The 21083-nt window shown below is 42.6% G+C and overlaps 5 protein-coding genes across 7 annotated transcripts; 3 read left to right on the top strand and 2 right to left on the bottom strand.

Moving 5' to 3' along the window:
* Window positions 1-647: 647 nt before the first annotated feature.
* LOC129585695 (60S ribosomal protein L37a-like) lies at window positions 648-2019 on the bottom strand. Its single transcript, XM_055478484.1, has 4 exons — window positions 1862-2019; window positions 1617-1745; window positions 1410-1492; window positions 648-793 (listed from the first exon to the last, which is right to left on the bottom strand). The coding sequence occupies exons 1-4, from the start codon at window positions 1862-1864 to the stop codon at window positions 730-732; spliced, it is 279 nt and encodes a 92-aa protein (XP_055334459.1). The 5' UTR covers window positions 1865-2019; the 3' UTR covers window positions 648-729.
* Window positions 2020-2388: 369 nt separating this feature from the next.
* Window positions 2389-3677, top strand: LOC129585694 (probable transcriptional regulatory protein Pmob_0807). The gene has a single exon (XM_055478483.1). The coding sequence runs from the start codon at window positions 2592-2594 to the stop codon at window positions 3513-3515; it is 924 nt and encodes a 307-aa protein (XP_055334458.1). The 5' UTR covers window positions 2389-2591; the 3' UTR covers window positions 3516-3677.
* A 1114-nt stretch (window positions 3678-4791) lies between these two features.
* LOC129585650 (monocarboxylate transporter 12-like) lies at window positions 4792-10375 on the top strand. 2 transcript variants are annotated; one of them, XM_055478414.1, is made up of 9 exons: window positions 4792-5073; window positions 5925-5999; window positions 6127-6185; window positions 6717-7156; window positions 7233-7376; window positions 7619-8182; window positions 8538-9125; window positions 9184-9309; window positions 9665-10375. In XM_055478414.1, exons 4-9 carry the CDS (start codon window positions 6943-6945, stop codon window positions 10000-10002), a joined length of 1974 nt encoding a protein of 657 aa, XP_055334389.1. In that variant the 5' UTR covers window positions 4792-5073; window positions 5925-5999; window positions 6127-6185; window positions 6717-6942; the 3' UTR covers window positions 10003-10375. The 2 variants fall into 2 exon arrangements, with proteins under 2 accessions (XP_055334389.1, XP_055334388.1); XM_055478413.1 differs by lacking the exons at window positions 5925-5999; window positions 6127-6185.
* A 1216-nt stretch (window positions 10376-11591) lies between these two features.
* LOC129585814 (uncharacterized) lies at window positions 11592-14673 on the top strand. Of its 2 annotated transcripts, XM_055478688.1 has the most exons (10): window positions 11592-11894; window positions 11960-12043; window positions 12403-12534; window positions 12786-13100; window positions 13309-13434; window positions 13510-13665; window positions 13759-13878; window positions 13945-14076; window positions 14165-14284; window positions 14348-14673. In XM_055478688.1, the coding sequence occupies exons 1-10, from the start codon at window positions 11814-11816 to the stop codon at window positions 14348-14350; spliced, it is 1269 nt and encodes a 422-aa protein (XP_055334663.1). In that variant the 5' UTR covers window positions 11592-11813; the 3' UTR covers window positions 14351-14673. The 2 variants fall into 2 exon arrangements, with proteins under 2 accessions (XP_055334663.1, XP_055334661.1); XM_055478686.1 differs by having other exon boundaries at window positions 11593-12043.
* A 2333-nt stretch (window positions 14674-17006) lies between these two features.
* LOC129585745 (CB1 cannabinoid receptor-interacting protein 1-like) lies at window positions 17007-21024 on the bottom strand. The gene is made up of 4 exons (XM_055478571.1): window positions 19668-21024; window positions 19522-19578; window positions 19397-19437; window positions 17007-17623 (listed from the first exon to the last, which is right to left on the bottom strand). Exons 1-4 carry the CDS (start codon window positions 19746-19748, stop codon window positions 17311-17313), a joined length of 492 nt encoding a protein of 163 aa, XP_055334546.1. The 5' UTR covers window positions 19749-21024; the 3' UTR covers window positions 17007-17310.
* Between the last annotated feature and the right edge of the window lie 59 nt (window positions 21025-21083).

A 21083-nucleotide genomic window follows, 5' to 3' on the forward strand; every position in this document is an offset into this window, starting at 1 on the left:
ATACAAACGACAAGTGGGAGAGGTACAGTATTTTGAAACTTTCTATTCATAATCAATGACAAATTAAATTTTGTTTCCCTGTACATTGCTCTGTATTATTTACTAGTACCCCAAAAGCAGAAGTACAGTATTAAAAGTTAAAAAGATATCGGTGTACTTATTATTTTACAGCGTTAAGTTTCTTACAAGTTAAATCGAACTCACGCAAAATATACTTTTAAAAAATGCAAAATATACTTTTTTACTACTCCGAAATACTATATAGATATGCATTAATACTGCGCGCATCACATTCGCTACCTACAAACTACAGCTACAAAACCAATAATGTCCCGGTCCAAAGCCGACCTGAAAGTGACAGACTTACAGTATCTTTTTCTAAATCAATCGTATCCTTATAGACTTATCTTCCCTTCTAACAGATTTTTAAAATTTAATGGTCTGTCCGAAAAGAAAGCAGGAATTACCACGTTGTATCTCAGTTTTGGTCCGGTGTATTATAATACACTTATGTGAATCCGAAATGAAGTGCAAATAATTAATCCTAAAGGAAGGTAATAAAATAAGGCAAATTAATTAAGTAATTGACTAGCAAATAAGCGGCCACGAAATCCTGTTATGACAACACGAACGCTGAAGTCTCCGGATACGGTCTTTAATCTTTATTCGTTTTTTATTCGAGCACGTCAGATAATTAAGCGACACAGATAAGAAGAAACGAAAACGGAATTATATTTCTTTCAAGTCGCGGAGACGTCTGATGGTGGATCGCACAGTAGCGGCAGCGGTGGTCCTGAAAATGTAAAATATTACTGTACATTATTATTAATTAGTAAACTTACAGTTCAATAGTTTCATCACGGTAGCAGGTAACCCATAAAAATGAATTACTTTTTTCACGTATGCCAAATCTCAAATAATAACTTTTCCGCTACAATTAAGCTAATAGCACTTATCTAACGATAAGTAAAGCAATTAAACGTTACTCTGTATCCTGCATAATTAAACGTACGTAGTGCACAAACGGAAGACAAACAGAATGGAAAGTTAAATCAAACATGAGTCAAAGGTTAAAACTGATCACCAATACCGGCAATACATTTCGTTTCAAAAAAGTTATCCCTGCGCACTTTTAAACACTGGATGAAGCAGGGGTGGCATGAATTGCAGTTTAAGAAATGCCACACTTGCTATTTCTACATATCTAATGGTAACTGGTAAGTAGAAGGAATTTCGGTAATAAACTGTCAGCAACAGTAAATGTTATTCGTGCACTTTCCGATACAAATCTACGATTCAAGAAGTTCCAAAACAAGAGGGAACTTCGAATTGAATAGTCTCTAGACTCTCTAGTAATACCCCCTGCAAACCGAAGCTCGCACAAAAAAAATTCAATTCAAGTTCCTTACGTATAACTGTATGCTCCTCCCGCCACGGTCTTCCTGCATCGTTTACACTGCCATATTCCAACACAGGTCCTCCTCATCGCATCCTAGAGTAGAAACGTATGAATCACTGATTTACGTGTTAACGGGGCCATAAAACGGAGAGAACTTCAAGAGCATCAAATGGCGAACCGTCCCTGTTTTATCCATTACAAGACAAAATTTAAATACCTTTCCACAGAAAAGACAGGTATACTTGTTGTGCTGTTGGATTTCGATCTTTTTGACAGTTTTCCGTAAGGATGCACCATAACGGGTACCGTATTTTCCGGTGATCCCAACTTTCTTCGTTCGCTTGGCCTGAAATAAGCGAAAGCGTCAGAGAACTCGTCCAGCGGCTTACCGAAATAAACCAGGTCCGTAATAAATCCCAAGAACACATTGACTTTTTGAATTAACGTCTGGTAGGGTCTTACCATTTTCTAATACGAAAAAACTGTTCAGATGTTGGAAAGGCTAATAATGATCACCGAAACGTGAAGACCCACAAAAATTAATGCCTGGGTTCTAGCTGCATGCAGATCAGCGTACTTGGTGAAGTACGCTCAGGTTTACCGGATGAGACGAATTTCGTTGATGTCGCTGCAAAGCAAAAGTTTTCGGTGCGCAAATTTGAGTTGACCTGTTTCAAGTCGTAGGCTGTCCGCTCTCGCTGGTAGGTTGTGGCGAAGCCTGACGATAAAGGGCGCAAAACCCATTCCAACTTGAACTTTACCAGTACCGGGCCTACCGGCAGACGGCGGCAATATGTACAAGTACAACGTAATAAAATTAATATTCTCAAAATATATTTTTTAATACGTAAATTTCACAAGTTTGTGTTTTTGTCAGTTTTTCAATTTGTAAGTTAGAACATCACGTGCGCTACTTGGAGATTTTATTTTTATGTTCTCGAATTCGTCAGACAGAGGCGCCCTTCTCATGAGCCTGGGGATAAGGCCCCTCCGCAAGCACTTACCTCCGCGCTGAAGGCTTAGTTCGGAACCGTAGTATTGCGTTGCGGAAAGTACTAGTAGTATTGCGCGAGATCCTGTGAAGTAATTTTCTGATTTTTATCGAGACTTATTTGTTGATCATGTTGTTTTAATTTATCGTTTACATCTTAGAGTTTTGGAACATCGTATTGCATTGCATAGTTTTTCAAAGATGTCCGTAACTGCATATGTCGGACATCACGGGATATATCCTCTGAGAACGGCTATCTTTGTTAAGGATGTTTTACGGTTTTGTCGCTTCTCTAAACATTGGAACTGGACGGCGATCCCCAACACATTATCTAGTCACCCATCGCAACTTGGTACTTTTATCACAGTGTCAAGGCATTTCTCTTTGACTTCTAAATGTGATGCGGGACATAGTCACTGGAAGAATATACAGCACATAAAAGGAGCGAACGATGCACTGCGAGCTCAGAAAATGAATCGACTTGTAAGCCAAATGCGAATTGTTGCGAAGACTCACGGATCTTTTGATCCTAAGCAAAATACTGCTCTTGCGAAGCTGATTGAAGCTGCGAAGGCCGACAACCTTTCGACCGAAAGGATCAAATCAGTGTTAGCTAAAATGGCAGCTTCTAAAGATACGCGGGCAACTCTAGAAATGAAAGGACCAGGAGGTGCGCTGATGATTGTGGAACTTATAACTGATAATGCTGTCAAAACGAAGCAGGAACTAAGAAGTACTACGAAAAAGTTCCCCATTCAGTTTGTGGATGGTGCAGCTGCAAGTGGAATCAGGTTCAACTTTGAAGAAAAAGGTATTGTGACTGCTGTGATGAAGAACGGGAATGCCGATATGGGGAAAGCAGAGGAAGATGCTATCGAAATCGGTGCGGAGGATGTGGAGGAGGGCAGCAGTGCTAATGAGATAGTTTTCTTATGCGAACCCATGGAGTTGAACAATGTGACTAAAGGTGTGGAACAGAAAGGATACACTGTTCTGGATAGCGCAGTCGAATTTTTGCCCAAGCAGATAATTCAACTAGATGAGAATGCGAGCGATATTTTGAACAAATTCCTTGATATAGTAGAGCAGAGAGATGATTTCTCAAAGATTTACCGAAACTGGTAACAGCAAACTATCAGTGGGTAAAAAACTATCAGCAAACTATCTTTTGCTAATTTTCTTTGGATGCGTTCCTTTTCTTAATTTATCTGGCTGTTGTCATAACTGGCATAGCGAAGTGAAGAAAGGCAAATGCCGATTATTACGAATTAAATGATTCGCTTTGTGGTTGGCTGTTTGCGACCCCTCTTCCTGTGTTTACGGTTTAGTGCTTTGCTCTTTGAAACAAGACCTAATTGTTACAATCAATTATAAGGCATTGGAATGGATTTCGTTACCTACTTCTGTAAAAATATTAAATAAATGCAGTGCGAGTACAGTTTAGTGTCTATAGTTTTACACGTGCACTTACTTAAGCTTATACCACAAAGGGAACGAACAAAAATTGAGCTAAGCGGTATTGTTCGTTCCTTCTATGCTTATCATGCTCGGCTACATGCCGCGCGTGTCCGACATATGCCCCTTACCTACTACTAGTAGATTTGGCATATGGCGTTTCGGGATACGGTCATTTCCGGGCCCGGCACATTACATTCAGGCTGATTCAGCGCTTTATCCCTGAAATCAATTTAACTTCGTAACATGTCCTTTACTTTTATTTTGACTAACACCAAATTTTATAATCGTGGACCCGTGGCAAAACTGGCAACGAATTCTCCCCAATCCCCATTATGCGCGAACAGCAAAGAAAAAAACTGCAGAAAATGCAGGCAGTTGTAGTAACCGGAAGTGAGACAGCAGAGCTCGTTATACAGTACTTAATTAACGGAGAGATTTGCCATGGGCAGACCTTAACGGAGAGATTTGCCAGGGGCAGACCATAACTTAGTAGCGGTAATTAAAAATCTATCCTTTCCATTTCAATTTGTTGTAAAAATTTTCTTGTGTGTTAGTTTTTTGGCATAATTATAACCTGCAGTTCATCAGCGGATGTGCTTTGCTGGGCTTATAATCAGGATTGCACTTTCCACGTCCAGTATTCTATAAGCAAGTACAAGCTACAAGCACAGTAAAAGCAGTGTATATTAAGAAAACTAATTACATAAGAACTCATAAACTAATTACATATGTATATTAAGGATTCTCTAATTACTGTACGAGTACACTGGTGAAAGCATAGGTAAAACGTAAAACGGTAAAAGACTAAAGTACATACTTACATGCTTTCCGCACTGGTATGGAGACCACCTGTGGCAGCTCAGCTATCGAAGTGCTGTAGAGTGGGTACACACACTCTGCCTCGGAATCTATAAAACGGGCCTGGACTCCGGAAGCTCGTTATCTTCTAATTTTGATCTTTTACTATCACTTCTATCGTCTATTTATTTGAGCTGATCGTTCAGAAACCATTTTATTATCGGGTATTGTTTTTGTGCTTTGGCAAATACGATTTTATCGTAGTATCTTTTCTGTATTTTCTGGACTCATGAGTTGGCATCTTGGCTGTGTTGAGTGGGTTTGATCTAGCTAATCATAATGCCTGCAGCATTTGACGACCAAAGAAGGGTTCCAGCGTTGCAGCATGTTTTGCCCGCTTAGGATCAGTAGGATGGCTTTTTTTCTGGTAAGCGGTAAGCCTGATTTCTGTAAGCTGGAGTGCTTTGTGGCCAGGAATAGTGCAGTTTAAGGACACGTTACTGCGCAGCTGCGGAATGCAGACTTCAATGCTGAATAAAGTTATTTTCGTTAATGCAACAATCAGCAAGGGATGAAAAGTGCCTGTTGAATGTGTTCGTCAAAGTGAATGGCTATCCGCTATCTGCCAGTATCTTGCTGGCAGCTATGTATGTATTTGTAAGAATACAGCTCCCAGGCGAGGTGTTTCTTTGTTTAATTGTCTGGACTCATAGTATGGTTGGTGACGAACAGCTTCTATTAATTTTGCATTCGTTTATGTTTTTGAGTGTTATAACATTATTATAAGGCTTAGCTCGAGGAAGTCAGGATATAATCTGTTGCGAACTTTATAACAATTGAATTAATTTATTTACAGTTCAGTTCCACAACGCGTCCAGGGCGCTTTGTTGCACACTTCTTTTGATACGTAGTCATGGCGGCTTGCTTTTTCAGTAGTATTTTCCACATTGTTTCTCACAGTTGCTTCTTGCAAGACGACGTACGGGCATAGTACGGTTTAAAGGTTATTTTCCTAGAATTAATATTCTTCGTTCTTCGGACAATTTCTTAAGTGTGAAGGAACGGGCTACCAGACTGACCGGCGAGCAGAATAAAATTACTAAAGTATAATGTAGAAAAATGTTCGATAGTTTCCTTTTGAATTTTGCCCTTGCAAGTATTTCCGGCTTGCACCTTCGGTGGTAACACTTCGGTGGTAGAAGGAGATTTGGAATTATATTTTTGAAAAATACATATATTGCAGCCTGTAGGTACCTTAACTATTATTTTGTTTAACAGTTTGTAGGTTGCCTCGCATAATGTCTGCTGCCGGAGAGGCGCAATAACTGCCTGGATGACCGGGAAGAAAATTCTGTAGCTATATCTCATCATTATTAAATAAAAATTTAAAGGATTCAAACCGTTTTCCGTGCGAATTTTATCAGATTTTTGATTTTTCATTATTATTATCATATTATGCATGATCCTGTGGTTTCATCAGGTGACAAATTTAAGGAGAAAGGAAGCACTGCACAATGTAGAACGCTTATACTGTATTGTGTAAGTGTTACTTGTATATAGATATTCACTGATGATGTATACTTACTAGCATAACTGTAATGAGCCGGAAACAAGAGCCCTGTGTGGGCTGCCAGTTCCGAATGAAAGTTCAGTTTCCGGTAGCCAACTTATTGTAGTTTTGATTAATGGAGAGGAGTCCATTGCAACTGCTAAGCATTTTGAATGCTTTAATAGGGAGGTAAACTAGTCGTGAAATCTTCTAGTACTGGAGTCAAGCTGCATGCTGTCTGATGCTTTTCTTCAAGATTCAACAGTAAACGAGTGCGTGACTTCTTTATGTCTGGATTTAATTGAAAAGTGAAACCGAAGAACAGTTGGCGCTTTCGGCTTACTGGGTTTTAATTCTTGCAGAAGTAATGGTTTTTATATGGTACTGTGTTTACGAGTTAAAACCTAAAACTTAATCAGCTGGTGGCTAGCGAACGCATTGGCGGTACAGCGGTATGCACATACCGTACATGTTTGCATTGTTGATGTGATCGCCGATTCCATGCCCTGATTATTTTTTAGACTCAACCGCGCCTCCCTGTTTAGTATTTACGAAGCTAAACTGTTATCTTATCCTCTTCATGCCGTGATATGCGCATTTATGGCATTGCCAAGTCGTGCTGCGCGGACCAAAGAACCAGTCATATTTCGAAATCGACCAGATAATCTAAGGCGTGCAGAGTTTCATAATTGCGTTACTGGATGCCGCACTGCTAATCAACGCGGGTCGTGATTTCCGTGATACACCATGCAAGTAAAAAGTGCAGTGGCGCAAGTGCCTCCACCCGATGGAGGTTTTGGATGGGTTGTGGTGTTTGGATCGTTTCTCATCCACGTGGTAGCCGACGGTGTCACATATTCCTATGGAGCCCTATTGCCCGTTCTTCTCGAAGTGTTCAAAGGCGGCGAAGCGGCTACGGCCGCGGTGGGCTCCACGCTGTTTGGCATCACGCTTTCTGTGGGTATGTTCCAATGGTTTTCGTCAGCTGGTGTGCACATGCACTGGGATATTTACTATTTCGAAATTTTGCTTTATAGGACCAATAGCCGGGGCTCTGGTTAATCGGTATGGATGTAGGATAGTTACCGTGGTTGGAGCGGTAATAGCCACCGCCGGTACCTTAATCAGCTTGTGGTCGCCCAATATTGCCTTCATGATTGTTTCTTTCGGCCTCGTAGCAGGTACTGTACTTACACTTCGTCTCATTTGTGGCGTTGATGTTAAACCTAAAAACAGCATGTGCCAGTTTTCGTCATTCAGTTTCTTTGTTAACTGTATGCCTTTATCTGATTTTGAGAATCACTAGAAATTTTGTTTGGCTATTTTGAATTTGTAGAAGGGTGTCTTTCGAACTGAGTGACTGGTAATAATTATATCGTTGAATATAATTGACAGCTGGTAAAATTTGAAATTCTCCTGCTAGGATTTGGATTTGGTTTAATTTATCTCCCAGCCATCGTTAGCGTTACGCAGTGGTTTGAGAAAAAGCGAGCCTTTGCAACTGGCATTGCTGTCTGCGGATCTGGAGCCGGAACGTTTATTTTCTCTCCGCTGTCGAAGAAACTGGTTTATATGTATGACTGGGATGGAGCATTGTTGATCATTGCTGGCATAATCTTCAACTGCTGTGTTTTTGGTGCACTGTTCCGCCCAGTGGAATACAACACGGTGGCCACCGTTACGACCGTCCAGGATGAGGAAACCAACTCGAAGACTGAAGTGGTTGAATTATCGGTGCGTAAGCACAAAATCAGCACCAGCAGTCTAAAAGACAAGTATGGAACCGGTGCTGCGGAATTGCGGCCGTTGAGTGCGTCGAGTATTGCCAAGTCGGATACTCATATCCATGTGCCGGATGGTCCACGACCTGGAAGAATCTCGCCTGGTACAGAGCCGCATTCGTTTCTGAGACAAACCAGTTCATCTGAACGAATGTCCCATGGGCGTTCACGGTCCCGGCTGCGCTTGGAAACAATCGGAGTCGAAGGTATGATGTTTTAATTTGGTTACAGTTTTTTTGTCTATTCGATACTCTCTGCAGCCGTCTGGTGATAATTTCTTCCGCTTTAACAATGTGATAATAATGTTTTTTTTCGATATGGTATCGTTATGGACCATATATGGGCTTTTATGTTGGCCTCGATTGTTCGCTGACTGTTAGTGCATGAATGTGATTTCGGTGCATAGCATCGCTTGATCGGTTTTGTATTTGGTTCATTATTTCTAGCCGAGTGCGTTTAATGAACAGGCATTTGTGTAAAGCTTCGCTGGCAGATATAATTTTCTCGATTATATCGTTTTAAAGGCAGTTTGTAGTTGCTGATTATATGAACCTCTTGCAGGAGAAGTAACCGACGTGAAAGAAGTGGAAGTTCCTCCATTGGCTCATCGTGATGCTCTATACACTGGTTCTCTGGCAAACATTGCCGAGTACCGTGATAATCCTGGAAAATTCCGGGAGAGTATGTTAGATATATCCAAAGCGGTGGTAATTAACTCATCGGGCGATCTAACCTCGATCGACGAGACACCTCAGCCAGAAAATCTGTCGGCATGGGGCAAGGTGAAAATTGCTGTGAAGGAAACGCTGGACCCGGCGTTGTTAACGGATTGGGTGTTTTTGTATTTTACGGTTAGCAACTTTTTGACAAGTTTAGCCTTTCAAGTCCCGTACATCTTTCTTCCGGATCGAGCGGAAAAAAACCTTGAAATTGAAGGGGAAGATGCTGCATTCTTACTGTCCATTATTGGTCTGGCTAATATCGCCGGAAGGCTGATATTTGGCTTCCTGTCGGATCGACCGCAGATTAACCGGTTGTGGTTGTACAATGGAGCTGTGACTATTGCTGGAGTGGCCATGTGCCTCAGCGTTTGGTGCCTTAATTATGCGATGCTCGCAACATTCGCCACAGTTTTCGGTTTATTTATTGGTATGAACATGCCTTTCCTTTAAGGTTCCATTTTCAACTGAAATGCTGCCTCTTATAGGTGCCTTTGTTACGCTTACGTCGGTTATTTTGGTGGATTTGTTTACTCTGGAGAAGTTAACCAATGCATTCGGGATTTTGCTGTTCTGGCAGGGTATTGCTTCCTTCATCGGGCCTCCACTAGCAGGTTCGGTTTTATCTGATTATTATTTGTCGACCAGATAATCTCTCATCTCGCCGAATGCTTCTTAATTACAGTATATTGCTTCTACGACTATTAACTTTGCGATGTTTATAAGCTGCTACCAGCCTACCACTAAAGTAAAGTTTGTAAGGGCTTACCATTAGTAGCGCTTGTGGAGTTGAAATTATACGATCGCAGTTTTATTTTATTTCGTGAAATTAGTGGTTTGCGTGGTATACCAGAAATTAAATTAAATTTGAACCATTTTGAACATATCTCAGAGGTCTATAAAAGTTATGTCTTTGCTGGTTTTGCACCTCGCGTTTTTTACCGGCGATGACACGAGATCCATTTGCAGGCATACTGAAAGAAAGCTCAGGCAACTATGACTCAGCATTCATTGTGTTCGGGATTATGATGGCCGTGAGCGGGGCAATGTTGTTCTTTATCCCTTTCATACGAAAGGGAGAAAAATCATTTAGATCCCGCCGGCACAAGGACCGAGTGGGTGCACTCGTGCCGACCAACGATAAAGCTAATGGCCGCGCTAATGCTCAGAATGGGACTCCCGCCGAACGCAGCGTCTTGCTGGAAACGGATAGACGGAAGGAAACACCGCATGAGATTGTCGTGCCAGCCATTGTAATCAACGACAGCAGCACGTTGCCGGCAACTGCCGCGGAAATTACTGCCTAGAAAGTCCTGGAAATTGCCTTAGAGGTTTTGTTGTTGTTGTTGTTGTTGTAACCCTAATTATTTCACTCCTTCTGAACTGATGCGTCAAGAATCAACGCTACGATGCTGTGATTTTGTTAACCTTGGTGTTTGTGGTATTCCGTGTAGCATAGTACTAGTTTGGTTGATTTGGGAATCCAACGTTTACGCCTTTACGGGTACGATAATGCTCTGTGTGCAAATCAAAATGACGGTTTTGTTATTGATGTTAATCATATAATTTCGAGAAAGTTGCATTTTGCCTTTTTTGATGTGATCCTTTGCGTGGTTTTCCATATTATTACAACATCGTGCTGGACAAAAATAAGTTTGCAATGAATTGTTGGCTTCTGGAGATTGTTGCAGTTTCGGAATTTTACATATGATTTTATTATAATGCCAGTCAGTACCAGTAGTCTTTCCCGTTCCCAAAAACTTCCCAGTGTTTATTCAACTTTGTAAATTTTTTTTATCCATGTAAATCGTGTTAGAAGAATGGTTATTTTTCGAACTGATTTTCTTGGCATGCCGCATGGGCTGTTAAAATTAATTTCAAACAAGTAAATGCTGTAAACTGTAGTTCCGTGTTTCTACACTTTTCAATTGCAAGGTCTAAATTGCTTGAAATTACTGTAGCTGCAGCCACGGCTTTTGTAATTTTCAAAGCAATTTTGCGCATCCGTGCAGGTATCCGGGTTTCAGATGCGCATTTATTGGGAAAATATTTTTCGAACCACCTAAAGGGGCGTTCTATTGTGGGGGGGGGCTATAATTCGATAATTACGGTATAGAAGTACGTCTTTTTGCTAGTTAAGCAGCATGACAGCGAAAACCGCTACGGTAGTCGTTCCGCGTAGATTTTCCCAGGCCAACCAAATGTTGTAACCAGCGCATCAGCGTTGATTTTTAAGGCACGGCCGGGAGTAGAATTTTGGATCCAGATGATGCCACACAGCGCGCCGTTTTTGTACATGCACCGCCAATACAACCTTTGCAATTTTGCACGCAACGCAGCAAAAAAGGTTGCCTCTCTATTTAAGTATACATGATTTTTGACAGAATTTCTTTTGCTTTCTAAAAAATTTTCATAACATAGCCTAAAAAAATTTTCACCTTAATTTCGGCAGAGTGCGCCATTCGGTGATTAAAAGCCATACATATACTGATATACAATTACCGTCACTGCCGGCTGCGAGATGAGAATATCGGCTTGGAAATCCAGACTGCGCATTTTCTTTTAACGGAAAAGAATAAACCGGAACTGATTAAGATTACGGTGGTTATGAAAGCCATGCCCATGTTCTCTGCCATGATGCAATGTAAATTTTACGAGAATACCGATACGCAACACGCACGCTGGGGAGATAAGTTGACCAATCTGGAATAGGATGGAGTGGTTACAGGCTCACATGGCTTCCGGTCGTCGCTTAATCGTATGGTTCCACCGCCCTAGGGTGGCGCGGCGGCGCTAACTATGGAATGTGGCGTGGCCGCGTGGGCCAGGCTGATGTTCGTGAGTGGCGTACGTTCGTGCTGCAGTGTAGTGTGCAGTGCACACTACACTGCAGCACGCTTATTTGCTCACCTACAAAGCTGAATATTTCAAAATTAAGATTCACGTTACTACAGTACTTATCACTTATCGTGACTTACGTAACTTTTCAGAACTTATCATTTAAGTCTGCAATTCTGCTCGTACGGAAGTTGTAGTATCATTGTTTTGTTTTCTTCAGAGTCAACACAAACATTTACGGACGCCATGTCCGAGACGACTGTGTTACCATCTTCCGAGAATGATTATGATAAGGAAATCGCAGAAAACTTGCCGACCTGCATTTCGCCTTCCATCGACCGTATATCTGACAGCGATTATGGTTCGTCATCAGCCAAATCATCGCCAGAGGCAGCTACCAGCCGTTTGAGCCAACATCCTTTGCAGAGTGTTAAGAAAGAGAAGCCACAATCGAAAGTACACTGGAATCATAAGGAGCACACTGATAACGTCTTGCCAGCTCCGGTGCAGGTGAAGAGCTGTAATGCGCGCGTTGCTGTACACTTTTAAATGTGTGAATTATTTGTTTTGGTTTCTTGAAACTGTGATTCGCAGGTTACGTTTTAGGAAATGTCGTTTTCTAATTTTACAAACAATAGTATACTAGGAACGTTTTGGTTTGGTTGTATTAAGGGAAACACTACATCGGTCTTAAGTCTCGTGACGTTCCAGTACATTCTCCTTTAACCCAAGGGGGGATGGAGATTTTGGTTGTTCTTTCATTATTTGAATTTTAGCAGTAAAGTAGTGAGTTCGAGTTTGCACTTCATGATATTTTGATGGCTATTATCTAATAATGTTGTTCTTGAAACAAGAAACTTTCATTTTAGAAATTCTGTGCAGCGTTGAATAGACCCGACGACAGGACCAGAAGGCTGGCGATCAGCATCCCCGACAAGATCGTCATTCGCAAATCGGAAAAAACTGGCATCAGTCACGTGCTGGTGATGGGTACCGTTGATGTGAGTAATTATGCTAGGAAGCGCAATGTGATTTGATTAAGTGCTAAGTGCAGGCTGTCTGGCGAATTGCATACTTCAGTTTGTTTCATTGAATTTCAGATATAAATTTATTTATTATCTTTATTATAGTCTTTATATTTCTGTCTTTATAGAGGCTTTCTGAGGCTTTCTGTCTTTATTATATAATTTTGACTTACCAGTTAGTCTAATTTTCTCATATAATAGTTATATCAATGCTCTTGTTTATGCAGTTCATCCTAGATCCACTGGCGTGCCCGTTCGCCAAGCAGACGGAGGCTTGCAAGGGCTTCTTCGCGACGGCCCCGCACTTCCTTGAGGCGCATCTGGAGGCCAAGCACGCGCTCAAGAACGTTATCCTCAACTTTGTGTGCCCCTGTCCGGCCAAGTGCAACGACGGCCACAGCTGCCCCGAGGTGCGCTTCGATCCCGGCGACATGCACATGTTGGCGCATCTGCGCAGCTGCCACAGGAAGTACTACGAGGTTATGCGTTTGGCCTTGCTGTCGGCTGAACCAGAACCCGGCCTGGATCCGCAGCGAGCACAGGTGAGGCGCACAGCGCGGATAGACTGTGAATGATTGCCTATTAAAGGGAATGCCTAGTGATTGCCTACTGTCCCGATGAGCACCTGAGCGTCGCGCTCTATGATAGTTACCGACCGAATAACTAAACCATACAAGCAGACAAGCTGGTAGCCTGGCGCTGGTTACCGATTATTTTGCCATGCATACCTGCTTGACACTTACTTTACAGAAGCGTCTCTACTTCCGACAGCACGCCCGTCGCCTCTACTTTCCGGCGTGGACGCACGACAAGGACCGGCTGTTTCCCAGTCAGATCATTCCCGACAAGATCGTCATTCCCGCGGAAATCGACCAGGTGTGTATAAGTACTGAGTAGCAAAGCGTGTTGAAGTGGTGCCCGTGCACTAGTCAATTTGTTTATTTCGTGTAGAACGGTGTAATAAAGTACACCTGCAAAATCGATCCCTGCAGCCGCACTCCTATCGGCGATGGCGGCCCGTACGCTGCTTTTGACCTACACATGCACATGTTGACAGAGCACGGAAAACAATACGACATGTTCACCAGCTTCTTCCACGAATGCCCGGTAACGTTTATAATACGAACTTCCAGAAAAATTCATTATCTGGAAGGACGTCCACTACATTATACAAACACATGACCTGGGCTGTATCTGTAGGGTTGCGGAAGGTTGATAAATGCTGTCGACAAACAACTGGAATCTCACGTGAAAGCGATGCACGAAGAGCTATTGCGGAAAGGAAGAGACTGCATCAAGTACTCTGAGCAGGCCATGAAGGTTTGCTACTTTTTCCGTTTTTGGTAGCTGGGAGGATGCGTTCACGGGGTACTCGTATGCTTGCAGAATCTGAAAGCGCTGGAAGACCGAATTCCCGCCGCCGTTATCGGTGAGGCCATCACCAACGGCTTGCAACCGAGCGACGGCAGCAAAGGAACCGCGAAAATGTACCTGCAGCGTTATACCTGTCCTATGAAGGTATGCCTGGCAGACTTGAAAATCTGTACTTATTATGGCGTTTGTCTTGTGCGTACATTTACAGATTACTTAACGTGTATTTGTGTAGCCGTGCGACAAAGTGTTCCTGGGGGACGGGTGCGAGCGCGACTACATGGTCTGGCACATCCGGGCCGATCATCGGGATGACTGGAATGTGGCCACGGATGCGCTTGTGAAGGCTCCAAAGGTAACAGTGTGCACTTGCAATCTGCAGTATGACAGCTCACGAACGCTCAGATTGCTTTTGCAGTGATTCCCCGTGCTGGCTCATCTGTGCTTCCGGATATACAACACCATCTGGTCGTGAATATGTTTTCTGGACCAAGAACGTGCTTTGCCGAGTTATCCTTATTTAGCTTTTCTGGTTTTTTATTTCAACAGGATAGGCGGCCCTTCGCCGATCAGGGAACGCGGTTAGTTTCTCGCTGTCCATTTATTTGCCAGACGGCTCGTGCAAGTTCTTCACATTTTCGTTTTTTTCTAGCTGATCTCTCGCTCACTGTTTCTATAATGTTAAAGAAAGCACTGGAGTGAACAGGCTTAGAGGTAGTGCACAGGAAAAATTGTTTGCAACTACGACCAGACGTGCTGAAAGTATCACCTAGTAGTAACTTAATTGTGAAACTGCAGAAGATTTATGGTTAGTTACGTTAACGTACAGTCATTTTCATTTCTCTTAAGATATGGTTGAACCAAAATATACAGAATACAAGAAAAACCAACAAACAACTTAATCTCGGTCCGTTTTTCGCTCCTTTCACAGTCCCTGGGTAAAAATCGCTTAAAATGCTAACTGAACCAATAAATTTACTAAAATATTAACAAAGATAAAAATTAAGTTGTTCCATTGTGTCTTTATTAAAAATACATGTGCGCAAGATGCAATGACGTATTTGATCACAGTGCATACGCTAGCTCAAACTTACGATTTCCCCAAAACGATCAGTCACCAAATAATAATACCGGTATTCACTATTCAGTGTGTACCGTGTAAAGTGCAAACCTAGCAAAGTCACTGTGGGTCAGTGGTTACAGTTCTGGTAAATTTGAAAAAATATTTCTAGCACCGGTAGGAATCAAAAGGATGTTGTGTACGAAAAATTGTGTACGAAAGTAAAAATTGTGTACGAATAAATTCCCATCATGAAAAACTTAAGTACTTATAACTTACATCATTAACGCCCTGTGCATCAAGGAAGACATCCCTTTCCGTAAGCTGATATGAATTCCACGAACTTCAGTTGGCGCCGAACTCGATTATCAGGAAAAGTCACAAAGAGTTTCCAGCTGGTATCAAAGAGTATCAGCGGTTTATACCACGGGGAATGGCATAATATAAGTTCGCGGGATTTCTCCATACCAACGCCACATGTACATACGGTGGCCGAGTAAGGAAGGATTCCCAGGCCGTGGCCGAGAATTGTGGTTTTAGCTACCATGCAGTGTACTGTACACGAAATTGCCATTGCCGTCATCATTAATTTACAGCAGAAACTTGTAAATTTCCCTCAGTACGCCTACTGCTAGCGTAAACCGGCCAGCGGTTATTTTGCCGTGTGTTAACATTGCAGTCGGAGTCGTTGTTTCCGTATAAAGCTCGACGCGATGCAGTTATTTCATTCGCGACATTCCCATCCATGCCGGCACCGAAATCGGACACTCCAGAGGTCAGCAAGCATCCATTCGCCTCCAAACCAATGCAGTGTTCAGTGTCAGAAGGGTGTTGTTGTAGCGCTTGTATCTACTGGATTTACTACGTACGGGAGCAACGGTATTCGGCGCGCTGTATGGAGGCGGCAGCGGTGAATGTGTCAAGAGTGAAGTCCAAATTCGGCCGCCAAGTCCAAAAAAATCTCCATTAACGAATCGCTAACCATAAGTGTCGTAGTGGAATGATCATGGAGCGTTTCGCTGGGTGAAGCGCTAACCGGGTAACGGTAACTAACGGTGCGGACACTAGTATTGACAGCATCTGTAGCGAAGAATTCACGGCATATATAACTATAGGTCACCTGCGGGCGTAGTTCCCATTGCTACCGGCAGCACTCGCCGCGGCCAACGGAAGCCTGGGTTGAAGGTGGAAATTGTGGCTAATGTTGAAGCCCACATCCGCTGTCAGATTACCCGCGGGGTAGTGATGGTTTGGAAGTACGACGGAAATCTTAAAATTCCCCGACAGAGATGCCCTGGCGCTGTGCGTGTCGCTGGCAGCATCGAAGCTCAGATTGATAATCATGAGATTACCCAGGGACGGTAGACTGTTCATATTGTCCAGGCCGTTGACAGGGCAATTATTCGGGTTTGCCATGGGATAATACTCATTGCCCATTTGGCCGAGGGATGTAGAATTCGGGATGAATGGGCTGGTTGGTATCGCCTGCGTGGCGTACGTCGTTTCACGATGCAAGTACCTAGTAAAATAGTTCATAGCTGGAATAGTAAACTGAATTCATATATCCGGCAGCGGATCGCGGCAGACGGGGACATTCGGAACCCGGTAGACGATAAAACCCTAAATTGCGATCATCGGCTGTGAGACCAAATACCGGCAGATTTGGAATTTCCACTTCTTGACACCCCAGTACTCGATAATTTCGTCGACGGCTATCAACCACTGGCAGCGGAACCTCCACAATTAAGCGAAACAAATGTACACAGCATGAAGCGCAATTAATAAGCATTTGTGAGTACGGCGGCTGAAATGGATATTGCCCATATTACAGCGCTTGTCTCATCACAATCCCATACCCTACGCTAGTAGCGCTTTAACCATAGAAGTATACCGTGTGATATGACACAGCCATGTTCTGGATGATTATGCAAGTATCAATACTTTTGAAGTACTTCTGGTTAGCTGTATCACTGTTTTGAGGAACGTTCGTTACTTACTTGCAAACTTACTTTATAATATTTAACGTGTTCCGTCAAATCGTTGCCAGCAGATGACAACTGGATAAGCATGCACTTATACACAGATAAATTATGCGGTTCAGGAAATGAAATATCCGTATACAACCCTGTAAAAATGTAAATAAAATTCATTTAATTGTTTCGCTGCATCTCATTTAGACTCACAGTAAATACTTCTAAAATTCTAAAATTTTGAACACATATAATACTTTCGAGTAGCGGAATCAGCGTTCAGTGTGACAGTGACACTGTGACAAGAAACGGCAAGTTCAATTCACAAATGAAACAATAAAAAATGTTATTTCATATTATTTGCTGCTTTTGTACGACGATCGTTCCATCGGATGTAACCACTCCATCGTATTCCAGATTGGTCAGCTTATCTCCCCAGCGAGCGTGTTGCGCATCGGTATTCTCGTAAAATTTACATTGCATCATGGCAGAAAACATGGGCATGGCTTTCATAACCACCGTAATCTTAATCAGTTCCCGTTTATTCTTTTCCGTTAAAGGAAAATGAGCGGTCTTCCAGACACCCGTGTAGCTGAGCGCATTAGGATCAATAAACTTGGATATCTTTTCCAAGCCGATATTCTCATCTTGCAGCCGGAGTATTCTGGAAAATAATCCTGAATTATCTGAAAGGTCAACGCTTCTCTGCAGCGGTTGTACCGCCAGTACCGGCTGTACGTATGGCGTTTAATCATCAAATGGCGCACTATATCGAAATTAGGGCCAGGTGGCATTCAAGTACGAGTAATATGGTAATTAGTTAATATATTGCCCACACCTTAACATTACTAACTTTTCATAAACGTATGCAGACCATGATGCAAAAACTTTTTAGAAGTCAAAAGAAATTCTGCCAAAAGTCATGTGTGCTTGAATTGAGAGGCAACCTTTTTTTGTTGCGTTGCGTGCAAACGTTGTATTGGCGGTGCACGTATAAAAACGGCGCACTCTGAGGCATCGTCTGGAATTGTAGTCCCGGCCGAGCCTTAACAATCAACGCTGATGCGCTGGTTACAACATTTATTGATTGGCCTGGGAAAATCTACGCGGAAGAGCAACGACCAGCTGTTTCCGCTGTCATGCTGGGTAACTAGCAAAAAGACGTATAAGCCCAGTGCAGTTAAAAGTAAATCCATGCAGCCGGAAAAGATTACGGAAAAATTTTAGCACCCAAGAAGCGAGTGGATCGTAAAGCTGATGATAGAGCATCAGAAATCTCAGAGATACTAACACAAAAAGTCCCTTGTAATTCAGCGGCTGTATATATACGGCGGCTAATCGATATTGCGGATATTCATGCACTTCAATACATCAATTCAAACTGTAGTATGAGGGTATTATGCACTTGAACAACACGCATCTGGATGGAAATCCATACAAGGTGCGTGTTTAAAGCCAACGCCGCATATAATTTATCTGATCCATCTCGGGCAAGAACTCTGGGATTGTGTATTCTGCTGGAGCCGTTCTGCTTAAATAAATATTCCACCTGTCCTAATTATAACAAATATATTCCTGACAACTTGTTCATAATATATTTTTATTCATAACACGACATTTCATGCATGCCCCGACGAAAGAACCTTTGTAGCTTGTGGGTTTTGCACTGCGAACAAAAAATGGTGGTACAGAGCAGAATGTTGGAAACATAACATACTGTCTACATTCTATAGAGTACATGAATTATGCAGAAGTTTATGGCACTTACAATTTCGATTAATTTTAAAGGTATGCCTCTGCAAGCAAATTCCTTGCCGATCTATACACTGGTCCTTGATATACGCTGTTTATTATACTCGTACTACCTGGCTTTCAGAAAAGTTCAGCACATTCATCAGTAACAAATCATTCGCACCAAAAGCATGAAAAGGAACTGACGATTCATCGATATGCGGATAAATGTGCGATTAGGTTTTGTTCTAAGTGATTAATATGACTTCATGATCTTTGTGACCTGGGAATTACAAGCGTTCGGCTGGATAATTCAACGATCTGCTCATGAATCTTTACCGATTCGTGGTGCAGTCTGTCTAATACGATTTACATGGAACAGGACCATGATGATCGACGACGGATAAGGAATAAACACTGTGTACTAAATTAGTTTAAAAATGACAAAAAATACTCCAACAGGAAGATTTACCTATACTACAGGGTCGTATTAGATTGCGGATTTGAAGACAAAACAACGAATGCGAAAAGATAATTTGTCGTAAACTTAAAGAAAGTGATAATCAGATTCTCCAAATGCTATAAATTAGTTAATCGCATCAGTTATAACTAATTCTTTCAAGCAAGTACAGTAACAACTATTACATACAGTAACCCGGCCCATTACGTGTGAGCAAAAATCTGCTATGCTTTTGGTGCTACTTACTCGATAGGGATTGCCGGTCGCACAGTGAGATCAATTCTATACTGTAGAAACGAAAAAATACCATAGATAATCCGAACAAGCCAGGGATCAGAGAAGTCTTATCATTAAACAAAGGCAACACTTACCGTTTCATCCCTCTGGAGTTTAATGGTCAGCTGTTGCTCGAATCTTTGACCATCCGCCTACCAAAAACTTACGGTTTTGAAAACGAAAGAAATAATGCGTTCAGAAGGGAAATTGTCATGTGAACTTTATAGCCGTTTAAACGAACCTTAAAATATATTGGTATTCCATCCGACTCTCTTTTAATATTGAACGTCAGTTTCACCGTTTTTCCCGCATAGCTCGCCATATATAGCGGTTCCCACAGGCTTAATACGGTGTCGACAATCCGCTTATACAGCAGATCCCGATGAGGAGATATCTGTGTATGAGAGGTGTAAAGATAATGGGAATTTTAATGCGGGTGAATTGGCTTAATCGCGCACTCAGACCATAAAGGTCGAAGGCCAAAAGGGAGTGCGTACACCTTCGACGGAACTGTTTCCAATATTCTCGAAGCGCTTTTACGATGCGATATCGGTTAGGATGATGGAAAAGGCACGAGAAAAAAGCAGAGCCGTCGTGTTGGTTACTTCCGGTGACAGTATGACTAAACAAGGGCTATTAAGTTTGCCGGCCGGGGTATACAAAGTGAAATGTGCCGCGGTATTCCCATGTCTAGCGACGTGATATCTACTTGGTATAATCATGCTGCGCCGTGCTGCATGTTGCACGCCAGACAATTTAACGTGTCTCCAGCGTAGATCCGTTCTGCGCGCTGCATGCTAATGGAACCAATTGGCGAAGGAAGGGTTGCGGTATACACATTACAGCACTGTGGCCTTGTTATACGGGTGCCGCGGGAAGCCGGGACGGAGAGGATGGGAACGCAGGGAGGAAGCGCGACACACGTTGGCCGCTTGCTTGTTGCCAGATACGAGTAGATACACGGACCAAAAATTGCGGGACGAGATGTGTGTAGCATCACGTTCTGACTGCTGACAGACTGCAGTCTATACGGTTCCGCCGAAACCTTTTGATAGGCTTTGACAAGCAGCAAATGCGGTGTTGATTACTATGCACACTCAATTTGTGCGGGCCGCGGCTGCTCTGTACACGTAACGCCGACGAAAGGAAGAAATCAACTCTCCCGGAGTCAGCGCGCGAGCGCCAACGTGATGAGAAAATCACAATGTTTGGTTAACGTACGGTAATAACGAGCGTCTCTGTCCGTGTTCGAGCTGTGTTTATTGGTTGCCAGGGCCAAATTATAGGCAGATGGGAATTTCTGGATGGATCGCACACAGATATACGCACAGTGCGAGCAATCATTTCGCTCGCTCATAGTGTACGTGCTTTGTTGAGAAAAACTCTCGGCCAACGCGATAGTATACTAATGATACCTAAAGCCAAGCTTGGATCGATCAAGCATTAATGAATCCCATACAGACCGGCATCCGATCAGCGGTTGGTACGTGTGCACTCACTGCACTGTGCGCAGGCTTTGATGATTTCTTTAGCTTGTCGCTATTGCGCAAAATCGTTACATTGTGCCGGGGATGTTTACATTTAACTACGATTTGCAAGCGATTATGCAAATCAAGATAACCCTTGCAAAGCTGAAGTAACACTCCCCGAGTAGGAA

This window comes from Paramacrobiotus metropolitanus, unplaced genomic scaffold (assembly GCF_019649055.1).
Source record: "Paramacrobiotus metropolitanus isolate TYO unplaced genomic scaffold, Prichtersi_v1.0 Parri_scaffold0000018, whole genome shotgun sequence".
NCBI classification, from domain to species: domain Eukaryota; kingdom Metazoa; phylum Tardigrada; class Eutardigrada; order Parachela; family Macrobiotidae; genus Paramacrobiotus; species Paramacrobiotus metropolitanus.

Coding starts and splice junctions, on each gene's coding strand:
- LOC129585695 (XM_055478484.1), bottom strand. Junction 1,493..1,616: donor CCTGTCTTTTCTGTGGAAAG/GTATTTAAATTT, acceptor TTTCTACTCTAG/GATGCGATGAGGAGGACCTG. Junction 794..1,409: donor GGAGGAGCATACAGTTATAC/GTAAGGAACTTG, acceptor TTACATTTTCAG/GACCACCGCTGCCGCTACTG.
- LOC129585694 (XM_055478483.1), top strand. CDS start 2,592: ATGTCCGTAACTGCATATGTCGGACATCACGGGATATATCCTCTGAGA.
- LOC129585650 (XM_055478414.1), top strand. CDS start 6,943: ATGCAAGTAAAAAGTGCAGTGGCGCAAGTGCCTCCACCCGATGGAGGT. Junction 7,157..7,232: donor TGGCATCACGCTTTCTGTGG/GTATGTTCCAAT, acceptor TTTGCTTTATAG/GACCAATAGCCGGGGCTCTG. Junction 9,310..9,664: donor CATCGGGCCTCCACTAGCAG/GTTCGGTTTTAT, acceptor ATCCATTTGCAG/GCATACTGAAAGAAAGCTCA.
- LOC129585814 (XM_055478686.1), top strand. CDS start 11,780: ATGTCCGAGACGACTGTGTTACCATCTTCCGAGAATGATTATGATAAG. Junction 13,666..13,758: donor GCTTCTTCCACGAATGCCCG/GTAACGTTTATA, acceptor CTGTATCTGTAG/GGTTGCGGAAGGTTGATAAA. Junction 14,077..14,164: donor GTTATACCTGTCCTATGAAG/GTATGCCTGGCA, acceptor GTATTTGTGTAG/CCGTGCGACAAAGTGTTCCT.
- LOC129585745 (XM_055478571.1), bottom strand. CDS start 19,748: ATGGCGAGCTATGCGGGAAAAACGGTGAAACTGACGTTCAATATTAAA. Junction 19,579..19,667: donor GAATACCAATATATTTTAAG/GTTCGTTTAAAC, acceptor AGTTTTTGGTAG/GCGGATGGTCAAAGATTCGA. Junction 17,624..19,396: donor CGACCGGCAATCCCTATCGA/GTAAGTAGCACC, acceptor ATTATTTTCCAG/AATACTCCGGCTGCAAGATG.